This window comes from Micropterus salmoides, unplaced genomic scaffold (genome assembly GCF_014851395.1).
Source record: "Micropterus salmoides isolate LMB-PRFRI ecotype aquatic unplaced genomic scaffold, ASM1485139v1 Ms_hic_scaffold_13, whole genome shotgun sequence".
In the NCBI taxonomy this organism is placed as follows: domain Eukaryota; kingdom Metazoa; phylum Chordata; class Actinopteri; order Centrarchiformes; family Centrarchidae; genus Micropterus; species Micropterus salmoides.
This window is the reverse complement of record NW_024040374.1, coordinates 21,989,263-22,003,171: the sequence shown is the minus strand read 5'-3', so window position 1 is coordinate 22,003,171 and position 13,909 is coordinate 21,989,263. Positions and strand designations below refer to the sequence as shown.

The 13,909-nt window shown below is 41.2% G+C and overlaps 1 protein-coding gene across 1 annotated transcript in view; it reads right to left on the bottom strand.

The window, feature by feature from the left end:
* Positions 1-1,498: 1,498 nt before the first annotated feature.
* The window catches only part of celf5a (cugbp, Elav-like family member 5a), a 181,898-nt gene continuing 169,487 nt past the window's right edge, over positions 1,499-13,909 (bottom strand). Inside the window, exons 10-14 of the mRNA XM_038716210.1 lie at positions 7,193-7,405; positions 6,783-6,875; positions 5,505-5,648; positions 2,712-2,875; positions 1,499-2,235 (exon numbers count right to left, since the gene is read on the bottom strand). Coding sequence (XP_038572138.1) covers positions 2,748-2,875; positions 5,505-5,648; positions 6,783-6,875; positions 7,193-7,405 — 578 coding nt within the window. The 3' untranslated portion in view covers positions 1,499-2,235; positions 2,712-2,747. The remainder of the gene's footprint in view (positions 2,236-2,711; positions 2,876-5,504; positions 5,649-6,782; positions 6,876-7,192; positions 7,406-13,909) is intronic.

Genomic DNA, 13,909 nt, shown 5'->3' with positions numbered 1-13,909 from the left:
AGTAAAAAGCAAACAATTCATGAAATAACAGATTTCATCTCAGATGCACTGTACGCGTGTCTCTTTGTAAAAGCAGATGATGCTAGTTTGGTTAACTAATCATATCTGATACCATGTGATGTGTCGTGACCACACTGTATAGGAGCCATGTGTGACCGGCGCTAATGGTTAGCTGTCGTCTTGTGGAAACAGCAGCAGCTGTAGCGGCTACACTTACATGCCTGCTGCTGTCTAATTGATGGATCATTTTGTTCTTAATTTGACCTCCTAAGGCTGATAATGCCAGGCTGTTACTCACCATGTACAAGCTCTTGCTGTGCTATTATATCCTTTGAAGAAAAAAATACAGCTGCTCTTCACTGAAGAACTTGTACAATAAACTCTATATATAGGTCCTGTCACAGCCATGTAAACCTCTGCACCTTTTTGCTTCTTTGCGATCATGACGTAGATTTAAGTCCCTTCCAAGTGCCCCACAGGAAAATCTGCAACTGTATGCTTCGGGATCCCCTCTGTAGTAGTGAGAGGGAGTAGTGAGAAAACACCCATCTAACAACTGAGAGAAAAAACAGACTCTGTCACTCAGTCAATTCATTCAAAATGCCAATGTGTAATTGATCGTGCATCTCTTGCCCTGCGGTGCTGCTCCTCATCTGATCAATATTATCATTATCCTAATTATGCTGTGGGTTAGCTCTTGGCCCCTGTGAACTGATGGTCCCTATTAAGAGAGAGAGAAAAGAGAGAGAGAGAGAGAGAGAGAGAGAGAGAGAGAGAGAGAAGAGAGAGAGAGATGCTGGCACTTGGAGGTGAGGGGAGGGGAGGAGAAAGAGGAGGGGAGTCTGCTTCTTGCCTGCTGAGAGCAGCTGGAGGAGCTTGGCAGCGGGAGAGGGCATGACCCGGCAGGGACCACTGTGACACGCCGATGGAAATTTTTACAACTGCTGTCAGGCTCATTTGTATATTTTATTAAGCAGTTACAGATGCTGTGCTGTTTTACTGCTGCGTATCCAGCTCAGCCGGGTGGCACTTTTACCACAGTGCTTTATGGTCAGATTATCTGTAATATCAAGGCTTTAATGATAACATGGAATTACTCTCGCTTCAATTATGGAATTGCAATGTGCTGACAAGGACACAAGGCATCATGACATGGCTAAATACACTGTAGATCAGTAGTGTTTGGTTTAAGAGGCTGTTATTGTGTCACTTTTGGCACTACAGGACTGTTTTTCTTGTTTTCTTTTACCGACACAATAACACAGACAGATCACACCTTGGAGATGAAATGCTGTGATGCAGATGAAGCAGTGAAGAATGCCAAAAAACATATCTGAACATGCCCGAATCAATGTCTAACCCACATATTCTACGCCACTAAAATAGTATAGCTTTGTTTTTTTTAATAATTTTTTTTCTGTTTTGTTTTAATATCCTCAAACCCAGTAACTATAAATGTAAAAGGAAAAGAAACCAAAACGTTCCTCTTTTTTTTTCAACCTGAAGCTAGTATTTCTTCTTAAGTTTAACTTGTAATATTATTAGTAGTAGTTTGCAGTATTAGTATCATTAATACTATATATTACTGTTCAGAACAATAAAAATGTTTGGTCCTTTGGTCCCTTAGGGGTGAAAGATTTGCAGTTCTACTGTTGCTAATGGAAACCTCAGTGACCTGCAAGAGTCATAGTTCTGCACTTGCTGAGAGAGACGGTGAGAGAATAAGAGAAAGAGGGAAAGAGAAAGAAAGTCTGTCAGTGGACGTATAGAATAGCTTCTTTTTTCCACTGTTTTCTTGATCTTCAAGTTTTAACCCTCATTTGTCCAGTACAGTAAAAGCCACAAGCGCCTCTTTCCTTATATATATGTGTATATAATATGTATATAGAAATCTATTTGTTGTTGCTGCTTTTTTGTTTGTTAGTTTGTTGCTTAATTAACAATTCAAGTCTCAACAAGAAAAAGTTCTGTTGTTCAGTCTCATCACATCTTTTTTCAGTTTTTTTTCTTCTCGTCTTCCTTGCACTGTGCCATCTGTTACTGTTAATGTCCCCCGGTGAAGCGCCTCCTCCTCTTTCGCTTCTATCTTCTTTTTCTGCCATAACCTATATCTTCATAAGTAAATGCTGATATGTCTTCAAAAATTCTGTATGTGTCGATTTTTTTAAAACATATTTTGCTTTCAAAGAAAAAAAGTTTAACTCCTCCGAGATATCTTCACGTGTCCTCTAAAACCTGAAAAATATAAGAAAAGGGCAATTTCAGATCACACTGCTCATTAAACTGTCATTCCAAAGATCCATTTCTTAAAATTTTGGATAGTTCAATATGGCTCTATTATATCAGTGTAATGGTCTGGAGAGAGCTAACCCGCACCGGCGCACCAATCAGTCTTTGTCAATCACGATGATGACAGCTTTTCCCATAATTAATACTCCTGCTGTTTCGCATATGAAATCAACCCTAGTTTCTGCACGTCTGCAGATACTAAAACTCTAGGAACATTAAAATATTTAGCCTTACATTCACCAATCAGAAAGAATATTTAATACTGATCTGTCAAATGGATAAGAAAACTACAAGTTGAGGCTCAACATGCCAGGCCAAATGTTCTACAACTATTAAACCAGAGGTAAACCCTTCAACAGAAACAATGTTGAGGATCTAAATCTTGAATCGGTGACAGGGGCTTTGACACTCTGTGGGCTCACCTGTGCTGCTGCAATGAATACTGAAGGTAGGCTGTGTCAGTAAGGGCGGCTGGCATCCTTCGGTCTCTTTAGCTGGACTTTCAACCTCTTCATCCCAATCTGAAAGCCATTCATGGCTTGAATAGCTGCCTGTGCACTAGCAGGGTTGTCGAAGCTCACAAAGCCTGTAAAAAAAGTACAAATGCATTAGCCCTGTGGAGAATTAAGATACTTATGAGTACAAGCTAAAGGATTAAAGTAATTATTTAGAGGCGATATCTACTGCATGTTACTCTGCTGGCATTCAGAGGAATCTGCTCTTAAAATGGTGAGCAATATAAAGAAATCTCTCTCTGTGTTCTCACTGCTTGATCATCACGGCCTGTCTACCTCCTGAAGGAGTCTAGATGGCGTTGGTGAGGCAGGTAGCACCTTTTGGCTGCCGAGTGCATGTGACAGTATGCTATGAAGTTGTTTTTAAACCACACTGTACGCCAATGTGTTAGAATTGGACTTTGACCAGTTGATGCACAACTTGTCATCAACATTTGCAACAGCTAGAAAAAAAATATAAAAAAAACGTCCACTGTGTGACTCCAGATGCAACAAGTGTGGGGGTGTTACTGTCATAAGGCAATACTGTTGCGATGTCTTGCGGTTGACAGTTTTTGTCTGGAAGAGATGTAATATCAAGCTGCCCTGTGATACCACAGAAAGGCATGTAAGGGAGTAAGACATATCCAGAATTTTCAAGGTTAAGAAAGGTGGCTGCTGATTTTGGAAGATTTGATGTAAAATATAAATGATGTTATGAATCCCTAATCCCATACAGTTACGTTTGTAATGGAAAAAATAGTAACAATCCGGGTAACATGGGCAAGACACACGAGTGGGCAAATGTGTCTTTTACTTGGTCTGCAGGTGCTGTCTGTAAAATGTTTAATAACACACATAACAATCTGTGATCAGTATGAGATTCCAGTCCATTGGCAATCATTTTTTTGATCAGGTCATTCCTGTGAAGATTTTCAGGTTTTAACTTAATAATATCATTTTCAACAAAGCTTTCTGACATCCCTAGAAAGCCCAAAATACAAAACTGAATGAGCACAAGTCACAGTGCACAGTAGTTCCAAAAAACAAGAGCAAACATAGTTCATCACGAGGAGACTAGTCTGCCACAAACACAAAAAAGCCCCAGTGCATTTCCCCAAGATACACCCCTCCTCAAACCTATGCTGAACATCCTGTTTTCATCATGTGTAAAAATAAAGCCTTGAGGATTCAGTGACCAGAAACTGCAGTGGAGTGTGTCTCCGCTTGATGTGCTCCCCTGTGTCTGTGGTGTCATTAGGAACAGCCGATGACCCATGAAAAACAGCAGGAGCCTCTCCACGTCCACAGCCACCTGGGAGAGATGTCTGCCTGGCCTGCTTGGCTGTTGGGTTGGCCCACTATGGCAAAGGCTGGGCAGCGCAGAGGAGGTCTGAATGCAAGTCAAAGTATAGAGGCAGGGAAAAGAGGTGACCTCCTAACCCGCCATCAGGTTAACACATTCGGGCTGGGAGCGGAGATGAGATGGAGAGGAGATGCAAGGCTTAGAGCTCTAAGCCATCCGCTCAGTCCTGTCACACATTACAAGTGTGCTGTCTCTCTTTTTCTGTTTTTTTCCCCCTGTCTTTTGCACACCATCAATCTAGGTTTATCTCCTCTTTCTCCTTTCTAGATTAATTACACCAGTGTGCTCCATACTTTCCCCAGGCCTAACATTATGTTGTAAATGCATAGTGTATAAGTCAATACTGCAAATAGCTCTTCTTTCATGAATTTATACGTTATTAAGTCCCCCAAGGGAGACAGGACTGGTGATCAATTTTGCCTAAGGTTCTGGAGTTCCCTGAAGTGAAAACAAATGCTGATCCATAATTGTCCTTTGCCACCCCCCTCTGAAAGTTTGTATAAGCCCTGGGGCTTGGTGTGTGTGTGCCTGACGGAGCTAAATGGGACGGGAGGCGTAGAGGTGTGTGGATCAGCCTCAGCAGTGAGGGTATTGACAGATATCGGGGTTACAGAGCGGTGATGTGGATGCTGATACAGCATGTCAAGGTTTTCAGGTCACACAGCTGCCTAACAGAAGCAAGGACATGGGTTCTGATCGACTGCATCATGGCAAGTTTGGCTCCAATGTATTCAGCAAATTTCTGTTTCTACAGCACTGATGCCAAAACACGATGCAAATTCAGGTCAGTCAGTCAGGGGTACGATCATCCAATCCTTTGTCTGGGTGCTGTCAAACATCGTCAAAATCTACAGCACTTAAAAAACTATGTTTAAACAAATGTCTATTGTTTGGTGTGCAGTATGAAAGTAAAAACGTCTTATTATTGTGAAAATGTAACTATGAAGCTTCACGCCTTAGCTGTGAGTTTTTACACAACACCCACAAATGAAAAAGCTATAAGAGATCAGACTGTAAAAACACATTTTGTTTTATGCAAGAGCTCCTGTAAACATCCATCCACTTTCCCCTGAATGTATTTACTCAAATAGGCAGTGAGATAATTTCCCCCTTGCATTTCTCTCTACATATTAGAAATCATAATAGTTCCATTAATGCATCGTTTTTCCAATGGCTACAAAAATATTTAAACAAATTAAACAAATAAAATATAATACCTTCACTCCTATCAAAGCTTTGTCTAAGAATAAGTCAGTAACAAGGTAAAGAAAAAGGTAAATGTCCCATCTTATGCAACAGCAATACTGCTTGTCGCAGACTTGATAGCTGTGTGTGAGTGGCAGTGAGTATCTCACCGAAGCACTTGCTCTGGTTGGTTGCCCGGTCCATGAAGACCTTAGAGGAGATGACGGTGCCGAAGGGCAGAAACATCTGCATGAGTTCATTGTCTCCAAACTCTTGTGGCAGGTGGTAGATGAACAGGTTACAACCCTCCGGACCTGGATACAGAGAGAGAGCGACAGAGAGAGAGAGAGAGACAGCTGTGAGTTTGTCATTTTGATCTATGCAGTCTTGCATGTCGCCTAAATTAAGAGAAGTGGAAACAGATTTTCAGAACTGTCTGTGACATTGTTAGTGGTAAAACATAACTGTAATACACATTACACGCAAAAACTAATTGAAGAGTTTTTGCTTTGATTTGCTGATACTGTAAAGATACTGATTGAGTGCATTTAAAATTTCTATTTCTATCAAACAAACCTTTTAGAATGAATGTGAATATGAAGGACTAAATTTATCCAATCTAAAAGCTATATGTGGTGTGATCAATGTGCTGCAAAAGAATAATACTTATATTCATTATATATTCATTTGTCAGATTCTCACTGGACCATGGGATGACCTGCGCTGAGGTTCTGGCGGATGGATTTTGCCCAAGGAACCTTTGCCCTCCCCTTTAAATCTCTCCCCACTTTCTTTTTTGCGTCTGAGCCTACTTGGGCACACCTAAGTTAATAAAAAAGAGCTAAAAACAATAACAAATATCAAACCTTTCATGTATTGTTTTCATGTTTCAAATTTCATGACATATCCAGTACCAAAAGAACCACAGTTAGGTAGGTGTTAGTGAAAATCATCATATTGCACTGTATTTTATCTTCAAGTAACCTGACACAATTTTCACGTAACCTTACATTCTGCATTTTCATTCATTTCATTTATTAATTCCATCTGGGCTATTCTCACAGCTAAGGATTTTATTATACAAGCTTAAATTGTTACTCATGATAGAAAGCAGGGGCCTATATAGACAATATATAACCTATTTTCAAGATGTACAGTATGATATAGTCATATTAACATTGGTCTGTCATCCTCATGCTTTATATGTCTATTATCTAAGATGAGATGTTCTCTCAGCCGCTACACTCTGTTTATCTGTTACAGAGAAAGAGATGTGTACAGTGTTACAGCAATATTCTTCTCTCGTCCTCACATTCTTTATATATGTATTACACAGAATGAGGTGTGTACGTTGCTGAAGTAATACTGGTCTCTCATGCTTGTCTTCTTTATGTGTCTATTACATGGGATGAGATGTGTGAAGTGTAAAAGTAATAATGTTCTCTCACCCTCACCTTCTCTCTGCTGCTGCTGCTGGATGACCTGGGGTGGTTGGGGCAGTGTCTGGCCAATGGGAGTCAGCGTGGTGGCTGGGTAGATTGCTGCAGAGACGTGGAGAGAGGGAGAGAAAGGAGGGGAAAAGAGTACGAGAGAGACGAGCGTTAAAAACGGGGATCCCACGGAGAATGGTGTCAAGGATGCTTAAGGTCGATCACACAAGCGTAATGTGTGTAATCAAAGGCTCTCTGATGTTATGTTCTAAGGTTCTGCCCTACACTATCTGAATACACACAACCTCTCACTCATACAGTAGTTACCCTTCAGTAATTGTCTCATAGCTGCTACACATTTAGCATTTACAGCATATTGTACAATCTCAGAAATACAGCATAGTAAACAAAGCATTCCTGTCTCACACCTGTGTATTGCTGTACTCCAGTGAAGGCTTGCTGGAGGGTGTCAGCAGCGGTGGGGCTCTGGGTGGAGTAGGGCGGCAGGCCGTTGGTGTACACAGTCTCCACAGCAGGGTGTCCGTTGGGCTGATGAGGGATGCCGGTGAATCCGTTGACGATGGGCGTTACGATGCTGGGCACGGCGGAGGTGGTGATGTTGGCTGGTGGAGAACTGAGGCCTGCTGGGAATAAAGGTTTACTGTTTCTGGATCATAAGAACTCTATCTACATAGTTCTGCAGGATACAACAAAACAGTAGTTTTATAGTTAGTTTACACATAGACAAGCTTTCCTATAAACACTAGCACGCAACCCAGCACAGGAAAATCTACACAGACACCCACGCACTTGCACAAACACACAAAGCTCCGCAAGCTACACTGCATCTCCTCTCTAACGCAAGGACACGGGTGCGATGTGAGTTTGTCACATATCCGCTGTTTGTCGTGACACATCCTGCAGGATTGCAGGAGGGAAGTCAACCTGTGAAAAATGAGCCTGTCCGTAGTGTTTGTACGATACCCTGCTGGCTCCTACTGCTCGAGATGATGAAACCACTATGCAACTTCTGAGAGAGAGAGAGAGAGAGAGAGAGAGAGAGAGAGAGAAGAAAAAGATGTGGACTAAAAAGACAGAGATTACAGAGGGAGATTTGCTTGAACGAGCAGGTAGCAAAAACACAAAGACGCCTCTTACTTTTATACATCATAAAAAAAGACAAAATAACAACAGTTGGCAGTTTGACAAATGGATGGGTCATAACATATATGGTACACGCCTGAAAGGCAGCTGCAGGATGGTTCATGAGTGGAATTGAAATTGGATGCTCCCTGTCCTTTCTCATTCAATGCATTTTAAAAGGACCCTCTGTTGGAAAGTGTTTCCAATTATGCCGGGAACATCAAAGTACCCATTTTGAGCAGATTCTCACTGTGTGATGGTCTCTCTAAAAGGGCTGCTCCGTGGCAAAGCATCCATGCTCGCTGAAGTACAGCTCCCCTGAGGACCACCTCTCAATCTGGAAAACCTCGCCCTGATTGGACAGAAAGCCCAGGTTGTCACGGAAACCCTCCAGCATGCCATATCCCCACAATCTGGTGCTTGGGTAAAAAAAAAACCCTGCGAGAGGTGGTCCAGATAGGGTAAACAATCACATCCAGTATACACATAACATATGCCGATGATTCATGCTAATGCTGCTGTAAATATGCTGTACATCACACACTGAAACCTCTGAGTAATATCATCTACATATCCATATGGAATTGCTTTTCTTCTTCTATACCTACAATTTCCTCCCCTCTTCCTTCCTGCTCCCTCTCCTCTCCCTGCCTCAGCATTTAAGTCATGAGGAGGCTGACAGTCAGGCAGGCAACTGCAGTGACCAGGGGAATTGCCCGGGCCCAGTGAGAGCTGTTGTGTCTTTTGCACTAGTTTCCTTTTTTTTTTAAAGCCTCCCCACGATTGCTTGTTTCCTACGGAGCTGTGATGAATTAGACTGCAGCTTCAGCCCATTCTCCTACCAGGACCCAGGAGACTGCCGCTCCTATTCGGAGGCCTAGAGACAGCCAGTCTGCTCGGGCCACACGCACTCTACTGTACCGCCAGATAATGCACCCTCTCCATCATCAGGCAAATTCATTTTCCAAGGCTTAGCAGTGCTATGGGAGCACCCGTCTATGTATGTACAGCAGTTGTAGTGATAGTAGGAGTAGCAGTGGTGGCAGTAGGTGGTAGTGTTCACCCCTTACATGCAATTACATAAGCTCTAGGGTCAGCAGTTGGACGTGACATCTGTTGTAAAGGAGAACACGTGACAGAAGTAATAGATTGGTACCACCAAGTCCAGTCAGGTTATCATGCTAGAAATGTCACAGCACAGAATAAGCATCAGAATCATGAATAAAAAAGACAGCATTGCTATTGTTGTGAGGCTTGAAAAAATTATCCACAATTACTAAACTAAATGCTTAAAAACACTACAGTAGCTGGCTTATACATGGATTGGATCACACAATAGAGTTATGATATAAGAAAAAGACAATAAACTCCATGGCCAATAAAACAATGATTACAAGAGAAAGCCATTCATGTAGCCTAGTCATCATCTTCCTCCACACTGTCACATTGGCCCAATATCCAACATAAGCAGAAGAATGTTCTCCTCAGCATTTCATACTATCCTGAACTAGAAAATAACAAGACATTTTCATTTTATACCTCAGTGGATATATAGTTCTTGCATTGTGGGAAAATGTATTCATAGCCTGACTGTTTACAATGCACACACAAGAGTGTAGATACACTTGGCTGTCAGTGTGTGTTGCGTGTATTGGCCTGTAATAATGATATGTTGTTCCCTACTCTGGCATGCGTGAATATGAAGTTATGGGACAGCAGATTACATATTCTATACAGCTAGCTCTTAACTATGTCTTCTGCACAAGAAATAAGCCAGCACTGCTAAACAGTATGTACATGTGTATGTCATATATTAATGTTATGGAAGCAGAAATCATATTCATATTTGTGCAGGCTGTTACTTGGAGAGGAAGACTGTTGATTTGCTCCTTGTGATGAAGTCTTCACATGCGACAGAAGTATTTATTATGCTAATTATACATTCAAATCAACGAGGAATGCTATGCCGATCAGAGTGCAGTCATTACCAACACTAGGACTGTATTTTGCTGGAGCAAGCAGTAAACACTCAAAACAGATGCTTTCATCAAACTGATTTAAAATGTGATGCATTTAGACTCGAAGAGAAAATGTTTCACTGTCTAGTATATATTTATCAGCACATCAAAATACAATTTTAAATGTGCTTGACGCATGGTCTGTTCTGTGTTAGATCATGGGTCTTTCTTACCAATCATGTCATCCACAACTGATGAATTTGTTGGCGGGTTGCCAGGCCACTGTCAATCAAATCTGATCAAACCACACCCGCACAGCCAGGATGCACCAGCTTTACAGAGTAGTAATAAATTATTACTTAATAAAACCTCAAATGTTTTTTGCTCAGAATTTTGCTTAAATCTTCTTCCTGTTTGTCATCTCCACCGATTTTATTTGATTGATTTACCTTGTTAATGCTTGTGAGAATGCGCTTGTATGCTGATGACATAACTCTGTACAGTCATGCAACATCTCTGGCTGGCGGCTGAAGTGGAAGCTAGTCTCAACATATGAATAAAAGAATACTTGGGGCAGCACTTCAATGATTACCAGCTAGTGTCTACTAAAGAGCTCAGCCTGCTGGAAGTAACAATAAAAAGCAAACCATCAACACCTATCACATCATCTCCATCAGGACAGGTCACAAAAATGGGCTTTGAGGAGAGCTGCATCTAAATTGAAGATGAAGAGTCAACCAACAATCTCTACAGGACAGGTCTGCAGTGTCTTGGAGTGTGCTCCGCCTACAGTAGTCACCTTGGCCTGCTTGATAATAAAAGTAATGGAGTGGACGGGGCCATGATGAACCAGTTTTTCCTTATATTAAAGTGTTGTAGAAGATGTGCACCAACCACTGGACCTCCAAACAATATTAAATACAATGTAGGGCAATATACTAAATACAACTTTCCACACGCCTCTAGTGCCGTCTGCTCCACTCTCGAGGCTAATGTACACACAATGCATTGACCATACCAATGTGCTTGACTTTCAGGTCCCCGAGCAGACCAGCTGGGCAGCTTGTGAAGCTCTGTTGCTCGTGCGAGCCTTCGTTTTGCTTACACAAATCCATCTGAGAGCTGTGTCTGTGCTCTTTGAAAGTACTCGAACCCACCAGGAACAGGGATACCTTTTGCTGTCACAGAGCTGTTCACTTTCACTCCAGGGATTTGTTATGATTGTGATGCAAATGGCCTGATTTCAAGGGGAAAATATCTATCTCAGTGTATCTGAGGGACAAAGACCCTTTGTGCAACTGGACATGTTTCTAAGTTGATATATTTGCCCTTGAAAATGAAATGAATGTAAAAGTAGTGTTTGGAAGAGTAAAGTCTTCAAGAAAGCAACTAAAGTGAATGCATTTTTTGTCAAGAAAGACACACAGGTGTTCATCGCTCTTTCATCTGGCTCTGAACAGACTACAGAACTATGTTCCATTTCAAATAGCTTGGATGTGATACTTCACTCATAGTAGTAAATACTTGGGATTCTCACTTACTCTCATCAGCTAAGTCACCACCATGCGGTGCTGTTTTTCTTTTTTGTTTAAGTTGACTTCTAACCTTATTTGCCATTTGTATTTGTTGTTGAATGTTGTTTGTATTAAATATAAAATGTCTGTAACATGTATGATGAGTCGTGGAAGACAGGTGTTTATATTGAGAAAGATCACTATGTCAAATAGCTCATTAGTTTCATGGTGTTTGTCACCATGGAGTGTTCTGCATCAATAGTATAACCATGCTCGAATCCAGCAGGGGTGTTGTGGCATATCCAGCCTGCCTGTGAGTGGCTTGTCCCTGGCTGTGGAGCATCTGCAGTATATTTTGTGTAATGTGTACTTGTGCATGTACATCTTCAGTGTAGAGCAGCACCATGCGACAGAACATTAGAGTTACTTTGATTACAGACTTCTCACATCCTAACAATGCATCCTAGACACTATGTGTTCCTCACCACATATACCCAGCAGGATCCGCATCCATCTCCATTTCTCCCTTCCTCTCCTCCCTCACCCTCTTTATCTCCCTCTCTCAATTCCTGTTACCGCAGCTCTGCCTCTCTCTCCCTTGTTTTGTTTAACTTTTATTTCTTCTGCAGCGCTCAGGGAGCGGCACCTGGCGAACATTATTTTCAAAAAGCATCATCATGCATCATTGTAAGGATACATGCTCTAATCAGCTGAACCATCTGGCAAACGGCTTATGCACCATCAAGCTTAAATGCTTTGCATCTGTTGATCAAATGGATGTCTCATTGTTTGCAGAGTAACACCCTTAACCTCTGAGCCTCTTTGTACTTTGGCGTGCTGTCACAAACAAGATTTTTTTTACTTGCAAAGGTTATACTGATCATTTAAATAAAAGATTAATGTTACACATTTACCTCAAGATCAGACAGGGTTTTTCATCTATTAAGCTACTATTGGAGCTTTATGTTAATGCAGAGCAGTGTGTGTAATTCAGAAAGGCAGTAGTTTAGCCATCAATTGGCAATTGCTCTCATTTGGGAAGGAAAGGGGACATTAACCTTTCTACCTTTAATGCTTTCGAACATTTGACACAGCTGCCAAATGTTAGAATTTATAGATCTGTTTTGGCTCTAATTTGGTTGATGAAACAACTTAATGCATACCTTACACCTCTGTCAAAGCAGAGAAGCAATCTGTACCCAGAACCTAAAAACAGATTCTGACATTACAATGAATTATTCCACTGACTTGTGGCAGACATCCTACAGTCTCTCAGTAGTGTCAGAGTCTCTTGGCCTACTTATACAGACAGCCTTGCCAGTAATGTTATGTATTCCTTCAATGAACTCTAAATAAGTCATAGCCACAAGTGTGAAAAGGGAGTGAGAAAATAGTTGTGTATACTAAAGCAGCAAGCTAGACTATACCACTCCTGCACAACCACGTTCAAATTAATGAATGAAGAAAGGGGAAATAAAACATTTCATATTTATAATAGTCATTGAAAATCTGCCATGCTTTCTCTTAAGGATTAATAATATATTACATTCAATAATAAAAGGTAATCAGTCGACTGTAGCGTACACAGAAAGCGGATATATGGCAACACTTCACACACACATGATTCACAGACTTAAAGGCACTCATTTCTCTTCCTTTCTCTCTCTCTGTCTCTGTATCAGAAGCACAAACATATTTTTTCTTTGCCTAAGCCAAGTTGTTAGCTCCTGGCATTGCCAATTAATACAAAACAGCCTTACATTCTCTGATACAGAAGTAGTTTAGTTAAGCTTTTACAGAGTATCTAACAAAACACAGGAATATTTCCTTTCGATTAAGGCACTGATTTTTGGTTTCCGAGATGCTACAGTTCAAACAAACAGCAGAAACATTACAATCAGGCTGGAGGACAGAGCCTCCAGTACACACACACACACACACACACACACACACACACACACACACACTGAGTTCTTTGCAGTGCAGTTGCACTATCTTTCATCAGCACTATTGTGTTGCAAAATACAGGTATGCATGCAGAACACACATATCTAAATTGTCATGCTGCCAGTGCTTTACACATCAAAATAAAAGGCTTCTCAGCAAGACTGAGCTCCACTTTTAATCACTGTCTCTGATTGATTATGCTCGCCCAAAAGTGCACACTTTGCACTGAAAACATCAACGTGAATATTTGACAAATGGGTCTCCTCTCTAGATATATTGCTCGATGTTGAAAATGATTGCAGATGTACTGTACACATACAGCAATGTGTGTCCACTGGCATGTTCCACCATCTCACTTTATGTACATGCATTACTTTGGCTTGAGGTGGAGGCATGCGTGATTAAAAGGTGAATACGTTTCCTTTAACATTGACTTCCACACCTGGCCTGCAGTCTGTTCTGTTTGTTTGAATTCAAATGACTATAGGTGAAAGTGAAACCAAACCAAAGAGGATTTGTACAATAAAACTGTCCTTTCTTTGTGTCTGTGGGTGAAGAAGTGAACAGAATACCAATTTAAGAG